The sequence below is a fragment of the Setaria viridis genome, chromosome 9 (assembly GCF_005286985.2).
Source record: "Setaria viridis chromosome 9, Setaria_viridis_v4.0, whole genome shotgun sequence".
Classification (NCBI taxonomy): Eukaryota; Viridiplantae; Streptophyta; class Magnoliopsida; order Poales; family Poaceae; genus Setaria; species Setaria viridis.
In genome coordinates this window covers 53,606,067-53,627,895 of record NC_048271.2, presented here as the reverse complement: position 1 = coordinate 53,627,895, position 21,829 = coordinate 53,606,067, and the positions used below count along the sequence as shown (strand labels likewise).

The 21,829-nt window shown below is 45.3% G+C and overlaps 4 protein-coding genes across 4 annotated transcripts; 1 reads left to right on the top strand and 3 right to left on the bottom strand.

Moving 5' to 3' along the window:
- Window positions 1-357: 357 nt before the first annotated feature.
- LOC117836217 (GCN5-related N-acetyltransferase 8) lies at window positions 358-1,355 on the bottom strand. Its single transcript, XM_034715599.2, has one exon. The coding sequence runs from the start codon at window positions 1,245-1,247 to the stop codon at window positions 564-566; it is 684 nt and encodes a 227-aa protein (XP_034571490.1). The 5' UTR covers window positions 1,248-1,355; the 3' UTR covers window positions 358-563.
- A 2,448-nt stretch (window positions 1,356-3,803) lies between these two features.
- Window positions 3,804-9,316, top strand: LOC117839453 (uncharacterized). Its single transcript, XM_034719790.2, has 12 exons — window positions 3,804-4,122; window positions 4,228-4,443; window positions 4,523-5,611; window positions 5,818-5,940; window positions 6,567-6,748; window positions 6,834-7,065; window positions 7,223-7,435; window positions 7,514-7,642; window positions 8,050-8,118; window positions 8,629-8,751; window positions 8,836-8,886; window positions 8,979-9,316. Exons 1-12 carry the CDS (start codon window positions 3,883-3,885, stop codon window positions 9,126-9,128), a joined length of 2,817 nt encoding a protein of 938 aa, XP_034575681.1. The 5' UTR covers window positions 3,804-3,882; the 3' UTR covers window positions 9,129-9,316.
- A 780-nt stretch (window positions 9,317-10,096) lies between these two features.
- LOC117839454 (cell division cycle protein 48 homolog) lies at window positions 10,097-14,598 on the bottom strand. The gene is made up of 9 exons (XM_034719791.2): window positions 14,440-14,598; window positions 14,138-14,300; window positions 13,027-13,255; window positions 11,888-12,654; window positions 11,564-11,785; window positions 11,407-11,478; window positions 11,039-11,320; window positions 10,598-10,957; window positions 10,097-10,507 (listed from the first exon to the last, which is right to left on the bottom strand). The coding sequence occupies exons 1-9, from the start codon at window positions 14,472-14,474 to the stop codon at window positions 10,220-10,222; spliced, it is 2,418 nt and encodes an 805-aa protein (XP_034575682.1). The 5' UTR covers window positions 14,475-14,598; the 3' UTR covers window positions 10,097-10,219.
- Window positions 14,599-15,130: 532 nt separating this feature from the next.
- On the bottom strand, window positions 15,131-18,602 carry LOC117839455 (ras-related protein RABF1). The gene is made up of 8 exons (XM_034719792.2): window positions 18,408-18,602; window positions 17,921-17,997; window positions 16,984-17,067; window positions 16,789-16,883; window positions 16,591-16,696; window positions 16,005-16,094; window positions 15,832-15,918; window positions 15,131-15,388 (listed from the first exon to the last, which is right to left on the bottom strand). The coding sequence occupies exons 1-8, from the start codon at window positions 18,430-18,432 to the stop codon at window positions 15,350-15,352; spliced, it is 603 nt and encodes a 200-aa protein (XP_034575683.1). The 5' UTR covers window positions 18,433-18,602; the 3' UTR covers window positions 15,131-15,349.
- Between the last annotated feature and the right edge of the window lie 3,227 nt (window positions 18,603-21,829).

The following is a 21,829-nucleotide window of genomic DNA, read 5'->3' as shown; positions in this document are numbered from 1 at the left end:
AAACGGCGAGACGAATCTATTAAACCTAATTAAGCCTAATTAATCCATCATTAGCAAATATTTACTATAGCAACACATTGTCAAATCATGGACTAATTAGGCTTAATAGATTCGTCTCGCCGTTTAGATTCGTCTTATGTAATGGATTTTGTAAATAGTCTACGTTTAATACTCCTAATTAGTATCTAAACATTCGATGTGACGGGTGCTAAAAATAAGTCAGTGGAAGAAAACGGGGCCCTAGTCAAACATCATACAGGGATAAATTAATTTCAAGTATTTCAACCAGCTCTGAGACTCTGATCGCAGTGAAGAGACATGCTCAGCCTGAAATGGCTAATGATAAAGACTTGCATCTAATCTGAAGATAATTTTGCATAATGTACCAAGGTTTACCACAACAAGTCAGAATTGCTCAGCATACAACATGGATTCATCACACTAATGAGCAGATCAAATGCACCGAACCACTAACCATACGATGCCAGGAGGGAGAGCTAAGCAGGGGAAGCAAATCCACCACCTTTATTATTGGCACTCAAGAACCAATTTTTCTGATCCTCCTACTCGACAGCCTTCCCATCGGCGGCCGCCTCTTGGTTGCCCTTGTACTTGTCCAGCGCCGCGCCGGTGAGCCTGCAGATGCGCCACTGCGGGAGGACATCGGCGCCCATCCCCTCGTAGAAGTCGATGGCGTTCTTGTTCCAGTCGAGCACGCACCACTCCACCCGCCCCATCCCGAGCTCCGCCGCCCTGCCGGCGACGGAAGACAGCATCATCCGGCCGAGGCCGCGGCGGCGCCAGGGGGCGCGCACGAAGATGTCCTCCACGTACAGCCCGGGCTTGGAGAGGAAGGAGGAGTAGTTGGGGAAGCAGATCACGAACCCCGCCGTGACGCGCCCGCCGCCGCGCGGGGAGGCGAAGGCTGCAGCCTCCGGGTCCGCGAGCGGGGACGCGGAGAGGTCGAGGCGGAGGGATCCGATGGTGGAAGACGAGTCCGGGACCACGGGGGACGGGGAGAGGTCGAGGACGAGAGCCGTGAAGGAGGTGAAGGGAGGCGGCGCCGGCGAGGGGAAGAGCGTGGAGGTGAGGAGCTCCTCGGTGGCGGCGAAGAGGTCGGTGAGGAGCTCGAACTCGGCCATCTGGTGGATGAGGCTGTAGATGTGCGGCACATCGCGGGCGTCGGCCAAGCGGAGCTCCGCCCACACGTCGCCGGAGAAGGTGGTGGAGTTGGCCGGCGGCGCCATCTTGGTCAGGAAGTGGGGTTTGCGGAGAAACGGGGGAGATAGGAATGGGAGCGGCGGGTTGAGGATGCGGGATGGTTTGGCCTGCCTTCCTCCAGATAATTCCTTATTTGATACTTAGATCTTAGTTCTTAAAAAATTTCTATCTTATTCCTTATATAACATTTTGTTGCTCGATGAAAAGATGATTTTGTCCGTGTAGACCTCACCATCCTTCTCCCTCTTGTCCGCCGTGGCCAACTCCCTCTTAGACACTCCATCATCCGGTGCGTCGGTGCCACGCGAGGAGTTCGTCGGCAGTGGCGGCGGCAGTGGCGTGCCTGGAGGATCCTGAAGCGGCTGAGCTCACCGTATGTAGTGGCGTACCTCAATGACGGCGAGACGGCGGGCTCCAGGGACCTGCATATGGAGCTTGTGCCCGGAGGCATCGTCGCGGAGGCCGCAACGAGGCTAGGTGGACTCGGTGAGCGCCGCGCGCGGGCGCATGAGGGTGGCCGCCGCACTGCGATACCTACACGGCGAGGTCAGCGTCGTGCATGGGACGTTAAGGGCCGGAACGTGCTCCTCGGCTGCTGTGACACTGAAGGCTGCGGTGCGAAACTAGCCGACTGCGGCGCGGCGAGGCTGGTGTCTGAGGCGGCGCCCCGCGGTCCGCGCAGTACGCCCGCGTGGATGGCGCGCGTCGGGGCGGCGACGCCGGCATCGGACATCTGGTCCCTGGGCTGCACGTGCTGGAGCTGCTCACGGACAAGCGCCCGTGGTCGGAGCTTGGCGACACCTACGAGGTCGGTGAGCTACTGCTCCTCGTTGGGTTTGGCCGGAAGCGCCCCATGATCCCCACATTTCTATTCGACGTGTGCTGCGACTTCCTTGACAAGTGCCTCCGCAGCGATGCCGGCCAGCGGTGGACCTGCGAGCAGCTGCTGGAGCACTCGTTCCTCTCCGACACACACAAAGATGCTAGCGCGGCAGAGCCATTCCCATCCCCGTCCCCGTCGCCTCCCACGGTCCTCGCCGTCCTTCCGCGACCTCATCTCCTCTCCACATCGGTCGATTTTTCCCTCATCTCCCTTTCTTTGCCTTTCTTTCTCCCTAGTCCAGGCTGCACCCAAGAAACCGCAGCTCCATTGTCCATTCATGGCCAAATCTCACCACTTCCCTCTACCAATTCCAAATCCCTCTCACACAAAAATTCTCCACGTTCCAATCTCCCTCACAGGCTAGTACTAGCCCAAACACAAACTACTTTACGCCGGGAATTCCATGTCTCGTGGCTGCCACTGCCACCGGCCGCCGAGCCTCGTCACCGGCCAAATTCTCTCCACCTCCTCCACCAAAACCCAATCCCTCGCATCCGAACCTTCCTCACCTTGAACTCGACCTCCCCGACCTGCTTGTTGGCCAGGACGAGCTCAACCCCACCGGGAATCGGTCGTCGGAGCTGTCAGCCCGCCATGACTGCCCTCCCTTGGAGCTCCACCGGCCCGGCCATCCTCGACGCCAATAACCACACAAATAGAACCGTGGTGAGCTCCTGGTGCCTAAGCTCTCACCTGGATATGAGGATGGATGGAGCTGCGGGGGAGGTGCGACAGAGCGGAGGGAGAAGGGGAGGGAAGGAGAGGAGGGAGAAGGGTGGTGGGCCACATGGGCAAAATCGTCTTTTTGCCGGGTATTTAGCGGTTCTCGGACAGAAAATCCAACATAGTGTCACATAAGGAATGAAAGTTAAACTCGGTGTCAAATAGAAAACGGAATTTTTTAAGGATCAAGAAAGTAACGAGTAATTTTTCTAGTGTCAAATAGAAAATTATCTCATCTTCTTTTATGATGGGCGACCGGTGAATGCAGGTAGGCCACCTGTCTGTGCCACCTAGACTATATTTTCAAAAGTAAAAATGGTTCTTTATAAAAGTTGGTTATGTTTTTTTAGTTCAAGTGTTCAACCCATTCAAATATGCCGCCTTAAATTACAAAATCTGAATATACAGGAAAATCTACGGTACCAATTAACAAGAACTATTTAATTAAAAGACTTTTAGCTCTGTTTTCTAATTAAAAAAATAGTTCTCATATCAGAACCTTCAACTCAATAATCCGCAGGAGTTTAGCATCTCAGCTTGACCATTCATAAGCTATTCTGTCAATTAGCCAGCTACAACCCAGTTTAGACGTTTAAAATATTGTAGTATAGTTTTTTTTACTGTGCTACGAAGAGTTTTAGAAATTTTTCTAGTTTTTAAATAAAGGTTCCAACTCAAATCAACTTGTAGATTCAAAGGGCCTGTTCGCTTCAGCTTATAAGCCGGCTGAAAAGCTGAAACAACTGATTTATTGTGAGAGGAAAACACTGTTTGGTGACTGATAAGTCGGCTGAATAAGCTGAAGCGAACAGGCTGAAACTATCAGCTGGAAAAGTTTAAAAGTCAGCTCATTTTTTTTCCTGTCCAACATGTCCTGGACATCAGAGTTCAGACCAGATAATTTTCCATAATAATCAAATGAGGGCAATTTCATTTGAAGTGCAAGTTCGATTAAAAACCCCCAGCCCCCTTTCTACCCGCCGCCATAAACCCTAACACCAAGAGCTGTGCGCCCACTCCACCCCACCCCACGCCGCCGGCGGCCGCCGCCCGCCATGGTGAAGGCCTACCTCCGCTACGAGCCGGCCGTCACCTTCGGGGTGATTGCCTCACCGGAGTCCAACGTCTGCTACGACCCCTCCGGCCGCCTACTCCTCGCCGCTGCCCTCGACCGCCTCGCCGCCTGGGACCTCAAGCGCGGTCTCCCCTCTGTCTCCTTTGCACCCTCCTCCTCCTCCCCCTCGCTCGCCGTCTCCTGCATCGCCTCCTCCCAATCCGCCGCCGTCTCCTCCTCAGTACGCCTGACCCCTCTCCCCGCGTCCAGTTCCCTTCGAATTCGCTGGCTGATTCCGGCGTTTGAATTTGGCTTAATTTTGTGCGTTGGTGTTGGTTTGGTGTAGATTGCGAGCGGGCACGCGGATGGGAGCATCAGGCTGTGGGACGCGGAGAAAGGAGCCTGCGAGGCAACCCTCCACGGCCACCGTTCCGCTGCCTCCGCCCTCCGCTTTGCCCCCTCCGGCGCTGTTCTCGCCTCCGGCAGCAAAGACTGCGATGTCATCCTCTGGGACGTCGTTGCTCAGGCCGGGCTCTTCCGCTTGCGTGGCCACCGGGATCAGGTACAGCCATTTCATGCGCTTCTCTATCCATTGGGTAGCATGGAGTAGTAGTGCTAATTGGGGGGATTACAATGTGTAGGTCACCGATTTGGTGTTCCTGGATTCTGGTAAGAAGCTGGTGAGCTGCTCCAAGGACAAGTTTATCAGGGTTTGGGACCTTGAAACACAGCACTGTCTCCAAATCGTTGGTGGTCACCGCAGTGAGATTTGGTCTATGGATGTGGATCCTAGTGAGAGATTTTTAGTGTCTGGCTCTGCTGATCCAGAATTGCGAGTGTTTAGAATCCGGCAATCAGTAGAGGAGGGTGAGGATTGGAGCAAGTGGGATGTGCTGAAGCTGTTCGGTGAGATTCCGAGGCAGAGCAAGGAACGAGTGGCAACTGTTAGGTTTAATAGGAACGGTAGTCTTGTGGCATGCCAGGTGGCTGGGAAGACAGCAGATATTTATAGGGTTCTTGATGAAACAGAAGCTACAAGGAAGGCCAAAAGACGGATGCATAGGAAGAAGGAGAAAGCATCGGCGAAATCCATGATAACCGAAGGGAACGGTACTGTCATTGATCCTTTACCAGCTCAAGACTTGCAAAATCCAGCTGTTATCGTCACCGATGTATTTAAGCTCCTTCAAGTTTTGCGGGCAAGCAAGAAAATATGTTCGATTTCATTTTCTCCAAGTAATCCACCAAAAGGCTGCCTTGCCACCTTGTCTCTATCTCTCAACAATAACACGCTTGAGACATATTCAGTGGATAGTGAGAAGGTCTCGAAAATGTACTCAATTGAGATGCACGGACACCATTCCGACATTAGGAGTGTCTCCCTTAATTCTGAGGACAACCTCCTGATGTCGACTAGCCACAATGCTGTCAAAATTTGGAATCCTAGTACAGGGGACTGCCTTCGGACCATTGACTCTGGATATGGGTTGTGCAGTGCTTTCGTTGGAAATCGGTTTGCTCTTGTTGGTACAAAAAGTGGTACTTTGGAGATTATTAATATTGCTAGTGGCAGCTTAACTGAGGTGATAGAAGCGCATGCGGGTTCAATACGATCAATTGTACCTATTCCAGATGAAGATGGAACTGTCGGTGCACGGGGATTTGTCACTGGGAGTGCTGATCATGATGTCAAGTTCTGGGAATACCAACTGTTGCAGAAGTCTGATAATGTGAGTCTTCTGTCTATTTCACATGGAAGCCTCAAGTAATTTTGTGCATCAGTGTTATCTTTCCTTGTTACTTTTCCACAAGTCACTTCCAATAAATACATTGTTTTGATATTTAATGATTATCTTGTTGACTATACTCTGTATTATTGTTCTTTATTTGCACCAAGCAGCTTATTGATTTCTTTTGTTTCTTAACATTGTTACAGGACTCCAAGCAGCTGACTGTGACTAATGTGAGAACCTTGAAAATGACTGAAGACGTCCTTGCTGTCTCCATCAGTCCACAAGGAAAGCATATTGCTGTTGCTCTCTTGGATTGCAATGTCAAGGTAATTTCTAATTCACTTCCACACACAATATGTTTACTTTTATATGTTTTTTTATGCAATTGGAAATTTGGAATTATACTATCTCACTTGTACATTTAGAATCTTTATAGTTCGAGATCTTGTATGGAATCAGTGTACCCAAACCCTGACCCTAATCCATGATTTGATTATTTATATAATCAAGATACTGTTGTTATAGCAACAGGAAAATTTGCATGTTTTCTTGTGTTTCCTGTGTAACAAATTCCTGTGGTGTCATATCTTTGCATTAGGCACAATTTGCTTCATCAAAAATTAAGTTGAGACTGTTTAAAGTCTGTGCACTTGTTAAATCAATATGTTTCTTAGTATCACCAGTGGACTTAACTTCTCATTGGCACATGAAAATTGCTATTTGTCCTTATCCTGAAAATGTAAAATTCAGGAGATGCCGATGGTGATTTAACTTTGTTCTGATGAAAGCTATGATCCTTAAGGACCTTAACTGCATCATTGTTACGCAGAAACCTGCCCTCAATTTTCCTGAGATACTAGCTATATTCTGGAAAGTAATAAAAAAAATGCTTCAATCTAGTAATAAATTTCTTATAACTTTGCTTGCCTCTAATATTCTTGTGTTTATACAGGTCTTTCACATGGACACTCTGAAACATTTTCTAAACCTTTATGGGCACAAACTTCCAGTTCTCTGTATGGACATATCATCTGATGGGGCTTTGATAGTTACTGGCTCTGCAGACAAAAATTTAAAGATTTGGGGTATGGATTTTGGGGACTGCCACAGGTCTATATTTGCTCATTCGGACAGGTATGTTATTGACTTTCAGTTTTTTATTATTATTATAGGCAGAACCTTTTTTTATATTTTTTTTTTGGTTGTCTTCACTTTGCAGCGTGATGGATGTTAAGTTTGTATATAGAACACATTATATGTTCAGCGTGGGAAAAGATCGCACTGTGAAGTACTGGGATGCTGATAAATTTGAGTTGTTGTTAACACTTGAAGGACATCATGCTGAAGTATGGTGCCTCACAATCAGCAGTCGTGGTGATTTTATTGTAACAGGTTCCCATGATCGCTCCATTCGGCGCTGGGATCGTACTGAAGAACAACTGTTCATTGAGGTATTTTGTAACTATATAGGCTTGGATGAAATTTCTTGTTGAGTACCCTTGTCCTAAATGTCATATAACTAAAACGGAGGAAGTAACATATTCTAACAGTTTCTTTAACCTTCCCAGAGACTGCCCTTTTTACCCCTAAATCTCTGTTATACCGCAGGAAGAGAAGGAGAAAAGATTGGAAGAAACCTTTGAGGCTGATTTAGACAATGATAATGAGTATAGATACGGGCAGAAAGATGATGCTCCTGATGAAGGTTCTGTGGGTGTTCCTGGTAGGAAAACAAAAGAGACAGTTACTTCTGCTGATGCAATTATGGATGCCCTTGACACTGCTGAGGAAGAAGTAAAACGCCTTAATCAGCATAAACTGGTATGCTCATATATCACACCTGTTTCCACTTATCAGTAATGGAACATTTGCTTGATCTTCATGTTTCTTGGTTTTCAGGAAGAGCAAAATAATGGGAGGGCAGCTAGATTTCAACCTAATGTCATAATGCAAGGGCATTCACCCTCAGATTATGTTTTGAATGTAGTTTCAAGCATCCGCCCAAATGATTTGGAACAGGCCCTCCTGGTACATCTTTTCGATGGACTTCTTAACTGTTTTATTCCCCTTGCCCATATTTCTTATGAGTTTTCTGTTAAAAACAGTGTTTGTATCAGATACTTAATGTAGCTAAACGTGGTTCCCGATAAACTAAACTTTATGTAACCCTGTTATCAGCTCTTTCCTTCCTGTGTGTTTGTATAATTGAAATTAACCTCACATGCTTAGATTTATATTAATAAAAAGTTTGTCAATTGCTCCTTAAATTTAAAATGCCAATTTCTTATCCTATGTTCCTAGGTTTTAGTGGTTTCAAATTGTAAATAATAGTGAATTAGTATAAAGCTTCTTTTACCTGTGGTTAATCATCAAAATTATTTCTATGACAATTATCATTAGCCGACATATTTATGTTTTTTTAATCTTTGGAGCAGGCATTGCCTTTCTCAGATGCACTAAAGCTCATGTCTTACTTGAAGGAGTGGTCTCTGGTTCCTTCAAAGGTAAAAGAATGTTTTTGATATGTAACCTTTTATGCCAATCATCATTACAGTATTATCAGTAACATAATGTTAACTGTTAGTTTTCTTAATTTTCACTCACATCAAATACTTCTGTCTGGTTCTATTGTTGTAGATTGTGATGTTGTGTCCTGTTTTTATGTTAATTGTGGGGGGTGTCTGCAAAAATATTTTTTCTTGTCCTTTAAAGCTCCAGTTTCCCAGTTTGTACCACATTATATTGCATATTCCTGCTGTACTTAAGGAGATTTGATTGGCCTTTTCTTTTCTTTGAATACAGAACCTAGATGCTATTATGTGAGTTCTTGTAGTATGCATTGGTTATGTCTACAGAAGTTTCTCTAGTTGTAAAGCTTTGTTTCTCTACTTGTGCCTCCTACAATCAGCAAATCTGGATGCGCTCTAGCTCATGTATTTTATAATTTTATTTGCTTTGGAAAACCATGTTGATCAGTTGTGTTTCATACGCTAATTTCTGCTATTACCTTGCAGGTTGAGCTTGTTTGTAGGGTTTGCTTAGTGCTCCTTCAGACACATCATAATCAATTAACTACTACGCCAGCTGCAAGATCCTTGTTGACAGAACTGAAGGATATTCTTTACTGCAGAGTAAAGGTAAGTTTTGATCTCTTTGCAGCAATCTACATCACTACATGCAACTTTGCAGCAATCTGATGATTATGTTTCCTCTATCCCCAGGAATGCAAGGATACTATAGGCTTCAACCTTGCCGCGATGGATCATTTGAAAGTATGGTGCCCCTTTTCCTCCCTGCATTCTTTTTGCTACTTGGTATATTTACTTTTATGTTTCGCTGATATATCTTACGAACCCATCTTTAGGAATTGTTGGCAATGAGATCAGATGCACCTTTCCGTGATGCAAAAGCGAAACTCATGGAGATCAGGCAGGAGCTGTCGAAGCGGTCAGATAGGCCTGATGGGAACGAGAGAAGGAAAAAGAAGAGAAAGAAGGCTTCTGGAGAAAGTTGAGCCTTGGGCATGGCAAAGCAGAAAAAGAATATTGTATCGTTGTGCTCTAGTGTTGAACGTGCTCGTTTCCTTGGTTCACGAGTGCGCAGTTTTTTTGATAGACGAGTGTAATCAGACAGAACGTGCTCGTTTCCTTGGTTCACGAGCATGGACATAAAGATCGTTTTATGAGCAATCAGTTTTGGTCATTCATGTTCAATTTAGTCCTAGACCTTACAAAGGGTAAGGTTCATCTAATCTCGTCCATTCCATCTAACTACGACCACGTGTGATCCTTTTTCGTGTAATCACTATTATTATATACGGAATACTATGCAAGATAAGATTCATCGAGTCTGTCCCCATCTCACTTCGGAAGCTAGTGAGCAGGAAAGTGTGGAACAATGCAAGTATCTGCCTATGCTATTAACTGTTGCTACATCACTAATCATCTGCATGTATTATGAATGCTTAGTTTAAAAGCCCAACGCGACACCTTGATACGAAGCTTCCAAACAAACGGTACAACTACAAAATATAATTAAAGTCTGGCAGAGAACAAAATTGTTACATATGCATAAACCGAAAAACACAGGATCAAAATTAATAAAGGGTAAACCTAAGAATAATTAAATCAATGCCTCATCTGTGTGTGTGCGTGTGTTTTTACGAGAAGTGAGTTGGGACGAACAGCAGACTAGCAGCATCCAAGCGAGCCCCTCCCCGAAAACTCTAGCCGACGGTGATGCCGCCGAAGGCTGGCGGCGGCGGCGAGGCGCCAACGGTGGAGTTCCTCCGTAGTGGGCCTCCTCCGTCCTCCCCCACCGTGCGAGTAGTTCAAGCATACACAAGGGTAATTTTCACTAGACAAGTGTCTTGTCCTGCAATCTTTGATCATCTCAAAATAACAGACACAGCACGGCACCAGGCAAGCATGCAAGTAGATGACACAGCACGGCACCAGGCAAGCATTCAAATAGACGACACGATTTAGGTATCTAGCAAAATACATTACTTAAAAAGTAAGTACATCCTCTCCTGTGCCTTGCATACGATGAGTTTAGCATACCATATAAGCATATATGTAAGTTATGTCACAGCATAACTGCTAGTTAACTGTATAGATCATCATCGTCAGCTGCAGCTGCAGGAGCTGCGAAGGGGTCGGCCGCCGCTGCCGTCGGTTGGTCGGGGAACCGGAACTCGCTGCCGAACCCGCGAGACTGCTGGAGGGTCTGGGCGAAGGCTTGGTACTTGCGGATGTCGGCGTCGCTCACGCTCCGGCGCGCATACTTCATCGACTCCTCGAAGTGAACAGCCCTGATCTCAGCAATTTCATTCACCTCGTCTTCCTCCATGGCCTCGGGGTCGTCCTTCCTACGCCTCTCCATCTCAATATCCTGAAATCAAAATTTTCAGTTAGCAAACAAGCATATAACCCTGCGTCTGCAAGAACCAGTACTTTAAGAGCAGAGCAAAAGGGATGTTACCTTCTCGATGTTCTCCCTGATGGCATACTTGCACGCACGCTGGCAGATCTCAGTGATATCTGCGCCGCTGAATCCCTGGGTGTATTTGGCAAGGGCGTTCAAGTCAACATCCTTAGCCACAGGAGACTTCCTGAGGCAGGCTTTGAAGATCTGGAGCCTGGATTGCTCATCAGGCAGAGGAATGTAGATAAGCTGATCCAGACGCCCTGGCCTCAGCAAAGCAGGGTCAATGATGTCTGGTCTGTTGGTGGCACCAATAATGAAAACAGTCTTCTTGGCGTTCATGCCATCCATCTCAGTCAGCAGCTGGTTCAACACTCTATCAGCAGCACCTCCAGCATCACCAACACTGCTTCCTCTCTGAAATACAGAAAAAAAAAATCAGTCATTGCAGGGAGTGTCCATGTGTGCACAAAAGCATAGCCAAGAGACAGACAGTACCTGAGTAGCAATGGAGTCAAGCTCGTCGAAGAAGAGGACACAAGGAGCAGACTGCCTAGCCTTGTCAAAGATCTCTCGGACATTGGCCTCACTCTCACCAAACCACATGGTAAGCAGCTCAGGTCCCTTCACACTGATGAAGTTAGCCTGGCACTCATTAGCAATCGCCTTGGCCAACAAAGTCTTTCCACAGCCAGGAGGGCCGTAAAACAAAACACCCTTTGAGGGAGACATGCCAAACTTCTCGAATTTCTCTGGATGCTCCACTGGATATTGAACAGTCTGCAAGATTCAAAGTCCGTTAAAAAAATGATAAACTAAGATTTAAAGCAATTTAATAGCTGAACCACTGTACAAGGCCAAGATACCTCTTGAAGCTCCCTCTTGACATTCTCCAGGCCACCAATATCATCCCAAGAGACATTTGGAACTTCAACTACCTGAACACAGAAGTTCAAGGTTAGCCTCTGGAACAAGTAAAATGTATCACAACATACAGAAGAGGTTACTCCTAGAGATACTCACTGTTTCACGCAGGGCAGACGGGTTGCTCGTCCCAAGTGCAGTCTTGAAATGATCATTTGAGACAGCCATAGAGTTGAGTATCTCAGCATCTATGGTCTCATCATCAAGATCTATAATATCCATCTTCTCACGAATGCACTGAAGAGCAGCCTCAGTACAAAGGGCAGCAAGATCAGCACCAACATAACCATGGGTATCCTTTGCAATGTGCTCCAAGTCAACCTAAAAAATTGAATTACAACCGAGATTAGTTTCAAAACCAGATAAATTATACAGAAAAAACAAATCACCACATCAATAAGTGTATCAGTGAAGGGCACTTACATCTTCAGACAGCTTCATGTTTTTGGTATGAATCCGGAGAACCTCAAGGCGCCCAACTTCATCCGGAACACCAATATCAATCTCACGGTCAAACCTACCAAACCTTCTAAGAGCAGCATCGATACTGTTTGGACGGTTTGTGGCACCCATAACAATAACATGTGCACGAGACTTGAGGCCATCCATGAGAGTCAAAAGCTGTGAAACAATACGCCTCTCAACTTCTCCATGGGTCTTCTCCCTCTTAGGTGCTATGGAATCTATCTCATCAATAAAAATGATGGAAGGTGCATTCTTCTCAGCTTCTTCAAATGCCTTTCTGAGATTGCTCTCACTTTCTCCTGCAAGCTTTGACATGATTTCCGGTCCATTGATCAGAAAGAAGAAAGCACCTGTCTCATTAGCTACAGCTCTAGCAATAAGAGTCTTGCCAGAGCCAGGTGGTCCAAACAGCAATATGCCCTTTGGTGGCTTCACGCCAATAGACTTGAAAAGCTGGGGGTGGCGCAGTGGGAGTTCAACCAGCTCTCTGATTTGGGCCATTTGCTTCCTAACTCCACCAACATCATCATAGCCGACCTCATCGAGTCTTTCCTCATCCTCCCTCTTAATAGGCTCACCTTCACAGAATAACTCTGTATCCGGTGCAACGATACAATACTCTGTTGGGTCAGTCTCTATAACTTTGAATTCTACACTTCTCATACCACCCCTCACAAGGAAAAGATCCGATTTCCTCACGGGACGATAGGCTTCAAGGAAGTATGCTGAAAGATTGAAGGTAAAGGCAATGTTAGCAAAAGAAAACACATTAAAGCAGACAAGCAAGATGCAAAAGAATTTTAGCATGCCCCAGTGTTCTGTCTCTATCATCTATCAAGGCATCCTACATGCCATTTGCCAACAATCCAATTAGTATAGCCTATCAGAAGATGCTAGTTCAAACATGCAGCAAGATCATGGGAACTAGTACCAACACCCGGACAATGCAGAACTACCACAAAATCTTTCAACATATACATAATAAAGCTACAAAATAGCTAACTACAACGAACTCATCTATCAAAAATTGATCTAAATTGCCAGAAGAAATATCTGTACAAAATAACTGTGTAAGAACACTGATAAAGAAATCTTACGTTTCAGGAAGGCATCAAATAAGTTGCCGGTAATGCCTTCAACCGTGTCATCAATTGGAAGTATGTGAACACGCTTCCCGTATTTGACATCTGGGCATTGATGGACAGAAATCACATCACCAAGTCGTACCCTCAAGTTCTTCCTGACAACCTTGTTCATCCGGATCTTTGGCTCCTCACACGTGTCATCTGCAAGCACAATGCAGATAGTGTCCTTTCTCTTCTTACCCTGTCATGAAGTGATCCAGAATGTTAGCGGACAAGTATTATGTGGCAGTGACGAGGTTTCTAGGGAAATTCAAAATACTGCTGGTAAAAGAGCTTTGCATAAGGGGATTCAAAGAGTATTGTCCATAATGTGCAAGTTACATAACTACAACACGTAGAATTCAGAAACAGGTAAAGCTCATCCACCGCATCAAGAAGCAAGAAAAATTTTAAGTTAGTGATGCCCAACAGATTAATTTAAGAATATATGTCTACCAAAAGATTAACTTAAGAATATGTAATGCACACCATTATCAACTCTCTATTTACACCCTTCAACTGACCTCACAGCATCATAAAAAAAAAAAAGAGCAGGCCTCATTATGCAATACATAGCAGCAATCACAGTTAACACAGTGAACAGAATCAAATCAATATAATTTATATTACAGGTTCAAAAAAGCTTAAAACTTCAGCACAAAAGAAAGCTAAATCCAGCAACCACCAGGATAACTTCTTAGGAGAAAAGCAGTGATATTTGCAGTAACTATCACATGGTCACAGAGCCTTACAGGTCGGTAACCCTACCCTGTTAATTTCGAGCTACAGTGATTAGCGCACATCACTAAAACAAACAAGCACCAAACTCGTACCAAGCCATGTACTGTGATTCTACACACATATCTACTATAAGATCACAACAAGGTCGAAATCTCAAACCCAACCGACTAAAACTTCTAACTTCACCCACCAAGCAGTAAGTTTAGCTGAGCTTACAGATTAACAACTACAAAGTCACGGTTATCGCAAGGATTTGCAATCTACACAGCGTGTACCACCACAGTCCAAGACCCCGTAATACAATCGAAACATAAAGTCGACGAGGTAAAGGGCTCATCCGTACCTTGAGCAGGACAGTGTCACCGCGGAAGAGCTGGAGGCGCTCCATGGTGTCCGGGTGCAACGCGACGACGGAGTTGTCATCATTGGTGGCCTCGTCGACCACCAGCCGGTTCGGCGACTTCTTCCTCTCGAGGATCGCCGTCGAGAAATCCTTCTTCCCCTTCCTGCTCCACACCCCACAACACAACAGTGTCAAAAAAAAATCGCCAAAACAACCCCCCCAAAAACCCTCCTCTGCACCAGCAGCAACAACAACAGATCGAAGCCCAACGCGCGGGCGGCCAGATCGGGGCGGGTACTCACGGATCGGAGGACGACGGCTCGCCCTGGCTCGCCATGGCGGTCGAATTCGACGAGGCGGTTGGTGCTGCTGCCGAGAGAGGCGAGACGGCGACAGATATTTGCGTGTGTTTGGGGACCCGAACTGAGGAGGACGCGAGGGGATTAGTTTGCCTTTATAGCTTTCTTTCTTCTTGGAGCAGGGGTTCCGCCGTTCGGGACTCCTCTACGTGTCCGGCTCGGATGGTGGGTCGCGTCAGGTCAATGACTTGTGGGTCCGAAGAGTGCGTGGCCCCACCTGTCAGTAGAGTTCGGGTCGGGCCTTGGGAGAGGCCGGGCCGTGGCTGACTAGGAAGAGAGGGGTCAGGGGCGTGGGGTGGACGGGCCCACATGGAAGTTTCTGGTGGATGTGTTGTTAGCTTGTGAGGTACTAGCCTCCAATCGGAGGAAACCCTGTGATGTAAGGAATCGGCAAAATTCAGCAATTCAGCAAAAATTGTTGCCACGATCAAACTGTTTTGGGGCAGATTCGTGAAATTTGTAAGTTCCTACGGATCTATAATATATATAAACTTAACAGCCCTTGTTGACCTCCATTCTTCCATTGCCCAGGAATTATGTAAAGTTTCACAATCGAGGCAGTTTACAATAAAAGTATCACCTAAAACATGACAAATTTGCGTAGCTACTTCATCGTTCGATTGCCCTCAAAAAAGAAAAAAGGAAGAGGAAACCATCAGATTACCAATTGTTGTAACATCAGAGGATATTCAATACCAAAGGGCCTCCACAATTAACAGAATGGAATAAGCTTTACATGAGCATCAGCCTTCCACACAGTACCCGTACATATGGGCTGACATGCATTACATTTTTCGAAATGGAAAGGCATTACATGGTACAAACTTGTATTTGTGTAACTCTTGCAGTTTTGTCAGGACGCTGTCGGCCTAGGCAACCTCTTTGCAATTTCCTGTCCCAGGAACATGGTCATGTTAGGAAGGTGTCCACAGCAGATACATACTGGTAATAATATAGCTACAGAAGTAGAGAGCAAGATTTGAAAGTGCGTAAACATAGGAGAATAACATATGGCTGGTAAAAACAGAGGCGGCACCGGCACATTATTTTTGTGAATCACAAATGAATCTGCATATCATAACGATATAGGCAAGTGTCGATGGCTAGATCCATGAAGTTTCCCTATCCATGTGAAGCTTAAGCGAAGTTTCTCAGGACATGCTAAAAGGGGTCTAGAAATGAGGAATTCAAGGCACCGATGCTTTGTTTGCTAAGCATGTTTCTTAAAAGACAGATTAACATTAACAGTTGCTGCTAGGTCCTATCTTCAGCTAGATTTGTTTCTCCTCTTACATGTTATTTGAAAACAAATAGCTCTATGTACTCAAAGCATACCTCAAACAGTTGGTTTATATTATCTGCTGTTTTTGCTGATGTCTCGATGAAAAACATATTGTTCTTCTCCGCATACTCCTGTGCATCCTGCAGCAAGTATGCCATATTGTCAACAACACATAGCAGCCATTAACTATAACATCTATCAGTTGGCAACTAGCGAATATTCTTACCTGCGAAGATACACTTCGATTCTCATGTAGGTCAGCCTTATTCCCAACCAACACCATTACAATACCAGGACTACCATGCTTCTGAAGTTCCTGCAGAATGGGAAAGAAAACCTCAAACCGGAAACAGGGTGCAGACCATAACAGAATTTCAGACCACTAAATATATTCACCAAGTCACAGTGGTAGATCTTGTACTGAAAATAAGAGGGGGCATCAAACATAGGTAACAGCAGAGAGATTAGCGTTTTTTTACACTTAAGTGATACAATTAAGTGCTTATTAAATAATTTTTCTATATCCGATGAGGAGGAGGAGGGCATGGTCTACTTTGGCCAGCACTATGCTCCGCCACTGCCAAGTCAGTTGCTTGGTAAAATAAAATGTTCAAGGTGCATGCTCTTCTAAATTATAGTGTTGCTCTGGTATAATCAGTTGAATAACAGATGACTATATCCAAGTCATCCATTAATAATCTATACCAGTAGTGTTACAGTATACTACCTCATTACAGCAGAACTTCAAGCAGATGCTAAATGTAATAACAAGCACAAGAACTCAGAAGAGAAGAGAGTTGCTGATAGTTTACCTTAACCCAGTACTGTGCTTTGCTAAATGATTCTGGACTAGTTATATCGTAGACAACAATTGCGGCAGCAGCTCCTCTGTAGTAAAGTGGTGCCAAGGCAGCATACCTGAAATTCAAAAGAGCAAATTCTCAAGACTCCTTAATTCAGGCAAAAATATGCATGTGCTTGCAAAGAACATGGATCAAATGTGCATATACCTCTCTTGCCCAGCAGTGTCCCAAATTTCAAATTTCACTATCGTTGAGTCTTCTAATGCCAATGTTTGTGATAAAAAGGATGCACCAACAGTTACCTACAAACATTTGGGAAGATAAGTTGGAGAAAGGAAATTCTACAAGTGAAAGTAATGTGTCTTTCATTCATGACTTAATCTGATCAAAAGAGCAAACCACCTTGGAAGTAGGATCGAACTGACCACGCACAAAGCGAAGAACAATGCAGCTTTTCCCAACACCTGAGTCTCCCAGCAATACCAACTATGCCAAGAAAAGAATGAAAACATAAAACAAAGTCATTAATTAAGCTTACTAGACAGATCACAATGTGGTGATCTGCTTGGAACTTGGTAGGGCTTTAGGGCCATTGATGCAATGAATGTATTAACTTTCTGAACCAAAAATGCGCAATACATATGTCCCTCCTTCTACTGTCTAGGCTACAAATAATGCATACTAGCAAAAACAAATCACAATCTCAAGATATAGTAGTTGATAATAATAACATTACTGCAATATATCTCTTTTGATATTTTTATAATAAATATAACATCTAAGAAAATCTGTATGGAACGTGTCTCATGTGAAGAACATACAAAACAGTCTGGATGTAAAGCACAATGCCTGTGCTTCTCACCTTCTGAAAACTATTTTCACATGAAAAAACACAGTAAATATACTAAAATGCTACATCACAGTAATTGTTAATTGTCAGCCACAGAAAGATGGGATTTCTTGAGTATATTAGGTATTCCAGTATGCAAATTCACTTGGCATGGCCCCAAAAACCCTTGGCTGAGATGCAATAGTACATAAGCGCACAATTTACAGCTATAACAACTAGTATCATAGTATCCCAACCTTAAGAGTAGATTAGACAAGTTTCAGTACATATAGAACGCATCTATGTGCTTTTGAGTAATAATTAAATGTTTTCCTTCCATGACTATTATCGAACACCTTGGCTCTAGCATCTTGGGGAGCTGAATCTAAATATACAGCTGACATGCTGGTACCACAAGCAATGCAATGCCAAAAGAAACAATAAAAAGAAATGAAAGATGAAATCAACCACCATTGATTATTAACTATAAAGAGGGCAGAGTTTGACTACCTTAGCACGCAAGTCCTTTGAATCAGTGGCAGAAGAGCTATCGTTGTTGACAGTGTTTAGCCCTCCTGTACTTCTAGCTGAATGGAGAAAGAACTGTGTGTTATACGTCAACTTTGACTATCTTCTGTTCCAGCAGCAAATTGTCCCCAGCGGCATATCACATTTTCCCAAACCTACTTGTCATATTAAATCGTAAATTAACTAAATAAAACAAGTACCCACCGTCCACATGGTAATTTCGGTGGCTGTGAGCACGCAGCGACGCAACAACGTCCTTCCTAAGAAATCCAATTAATCCACTAAACACAGCTCAAAACCCTACAAATACTCTACGAATTGAGCTAATCCATGGCCTAAACGACTGCACATCAAACCCCCAACGGAACCAGCGTTGATCGGTCTCCTTCGTTCATTAATCGAAGAACTATTGTAACAATTATACACTGCGACCTGCGAGATTTTAATACTCGAGGGAGGAGGTGCGAACCTGGTACAGACGAGGAGCAACCCATATCTCACGCGGTCCGCCGGCGTCGACGGGACTATCGCACTGGGGCACGGGGGCGGCGACCGGGCGGGGAGGGGGGGATCGGGCCTTGGCCTGCCTTCGGGTCGGTCCGCCGCAGTTTGTCCTTTCTCGTCGTTGGTGTGGGCTCTGAATCTCTGATGTGATGCACACACGACGCGTTGCTGCTGCTGCTCGGGGAAAGCAAAGGCAGGTCGTTGGGCACTCGGACGGGTTGGGTCGTCTTGTCAGTGAAATACCGGATATACAAGTTTATCCACAACGTTGGGCTGGGCTGGGCTGGTTTGCCAGAATTAGATGGGCCCAAAATTTTCTCTTCCATACCGCTAGTGAGTGTCACTCTCTGACTCTGTCTGAAGATGCAGAACGCACTGCAAGTCTGCAACTGAGCAACCCTCGCCCATTTCCTTTTACTCTCTGCTACACTGGCACACTGCTACACAGTTGATGCGCGAAACTGCCTGCAAACTTGATGAAACTTCACTGATCACGCGAAACTTTTACATTTCCAGTCGGATGGAGATGGACCCAAATCGTCTCCATGCCCCGACCGCTACCCTCGTGTAACTGAACAAAGCAGCCTTGCAACCAACTAACCGTGCATGTGCACAAAGCAACGGGTTCGATTGCGAAGTTGACCTGCAGCAGCGCCCCTCCGGCTGTAAAGGCAACGGCTGCAACATCCGTAGTGTGCCCGTGCAGGAATGTTTCCTCCCTTTAACTTTCCCTTCTGTGAAGCCCCATCTGCCTCACTGCACTGAATCCGGCACGCCCGATGCCTCTGAAGAAATAGAGGACAAGCAAAAGAAGGCTCTGATTTTGGCAGCAGCGATGTGACATGCCAAGAGCCCAAGAAGGTGGTGGTCCATGCAGCACACCTTTCCCTTTTGCCTTTCTCAAAGGGGCTCTAATTTTAATTTGCTGCAGTAAAAGGGGCAGATTATTTTTTTTGTAGGTAGACTTCTTTTCTCAAACCTGAACTGGTGGATTCTGAAATCGAGAACTAGAGTCCAACTGATGATCACGCTTGCTGCTGTAGTCCACTGCTATAGAGTCAAATCAGTAAGGCCGGGTTAAGAACGTACTACTAACTGTGAAGAAGTCAAGGCTACTTGTCCATTATTCCCAAAGATCATATTACAAATCCCTCGGCATTTTAAGTGTTCATTCATGGAAGTGAAGCTGTGGGTTTCTTGCGAAGATTTTGTTGTTCTACGGCCATCAAGAAGATGTTTCATCAGGTTTTTTTAGATTATGGGTTTCATCAGATGGTGATCTCCGAAAAAGGATGGTTGAAAATCTAGACAGCTATGGCTCTGAACAATGCAAAGATCAATTTGTAGTCTTGCTTAGATATTTATTTCTGCAACTGTTCGTCAACACCTTGTGCAAGACTTCAGCTCATCCCTGAGGTAGGATGCTGAACTCGACAATACTTGTCGACGCTCTGAATCTATCTTATTGGTTTCTTCTAGCGCAGTCAGAAATGTACTGGTTTCAGACCTGATAGCAACGGACTGACACTGAATGGTCTGCAATTCAGTTGGATACTTCATACAAGTCGCTGAACAAAGCAAGCCACACCATGCAACTGCAAAGACTGAGCACAAAAAAGGCAATTACAGCTAAGGCCATCTGGTAAGTGGTAACGCACCAAACCGAACTTTTTACCGAACAAGCTCTTATATCTGGTAGAAAGAAGCTGATGCCAGGTACTTGTAACCCTTGGAAGTTGCAAGTTACCAGCTCACCTAAAAGCTAGGGATAGTTGAAGTCACTTGAATCAACAGCTACCATGTGATGTGGCCACTCACCACTGGATCCTGCACTCTGCATCCTGCAGCAGAATGGAAGAAACGGGCCCAGAGCAGCAGCCAACATACGCACAAGTTTGCCTGTAGCTGCAGCCGTCGGGAAAATGGCCAATGGAAAGAGGACGGGTGTGAGGTGGCAAAGATGGGATTAAAGGACCCCAAAGCATGTGGTTTAGGGTCCCCCTCAAAGGCGGGAAACAGTCTTGTTTGTTTCCTTCATGTCTTTTGATAGATTCCCTAGTGATCGCATGTTCCTGCTACAGGTAAATTAAAAGGACAGCATAAAGAGAGAGAAAGAGCAAAGCTGAAAGGCCAAAGAAAAAATAAGATGAAAAACTCAAAATAAAGATGAAAAAGGGTAAAAGGCCAGCATAAAGCTTTGGCTTTTCGTTTAGGCGGGAGTTTACATGGACCAAGCCCTGTTGTAATGCAGATTTCGTAGCATCAGAGACCTAGTCTTCCAGCCTTTCCAATCTAATTGCATTTTAGCAGCATTCTTTACTGTCTTGTGCAACTTCATGTTTAATCAGCATCGTTACGTGAAACTACGATTCGATCGAATCATTAATCCGCACAGAACAAGATCGGCCAGCCGGTCGGTGCTCTGATTTCGTCCCAAGATTATCCAGCATTGTTTTTTCAGGAAGCAATACAGCTCAGAACTTTCAGGCAAACAAAAAGAAATACAATTCCCAATTCTTAAAACATTATACTACATTTTTGTGTAAAGAAGAATCCGTCCGTCGAATTATTGCAAACAGCACGATATCAAGATCAGTCGGCCGGTCGGTTGTTACTTTGATTTTATCCAAAACCAAAACCTGACTCGGACGCTCTGACCTACCAGCTGCACGCGCGTGCTCATCTGAATATTCTGCGTTCGCATCCGTGAGGCTGGAGCACCCAGGATCCCAATGGGATGGCGACGCTATCCTCCTCAACGTCACGAGGCTCGCCGCGTACCTAAACAACCTTGGATGCTGCCGCCACGATCACCACCATTTCTGCATATTTTCAAAAGCAGTTCAGACCCCCCAACGACCGGCCTTGCAGGCTGCAATGCCAGTCAAATGATTTACGGACTTGTTCTTCGCAGTTTCCTAAACCACGAGACCTCCCCCAAAAATAGCTACTCTAATTTTGGACGGCATGTGCCAAGCCAATAACCAAACTTGGAACACGGACTCAATTAATGCTAGTTAACAAAGGAAGCTAGCTAAGCACACCGACAAATGATCCCTGGCCTGTTGTTGGATGAACAGGATTAGGCTAATCAGGCAACACTTCCAGAAGCATCCTTGTGACTTAAAACGTAACTTGAATATTGGTTTAAAGCCTCAAAAGTCCAAGCTGCTGACATGGTGCTTACGCAAACACTACACTAGTTTATTCAGCCATTGGGGGAATATTCCGGGTCAAACGCTCACGATGCTCGAGTGAGGACAAAAATTAGCAGGCGACGGAGGAGTTCTGAACGCCTGATGTGTGTGTTCTTTCTGCATTTGGCACCGTCGCAATAATGCAGCAGCAGCAGCAGCATAGCCTGTGGTTATTATTTAAAAAGAAACA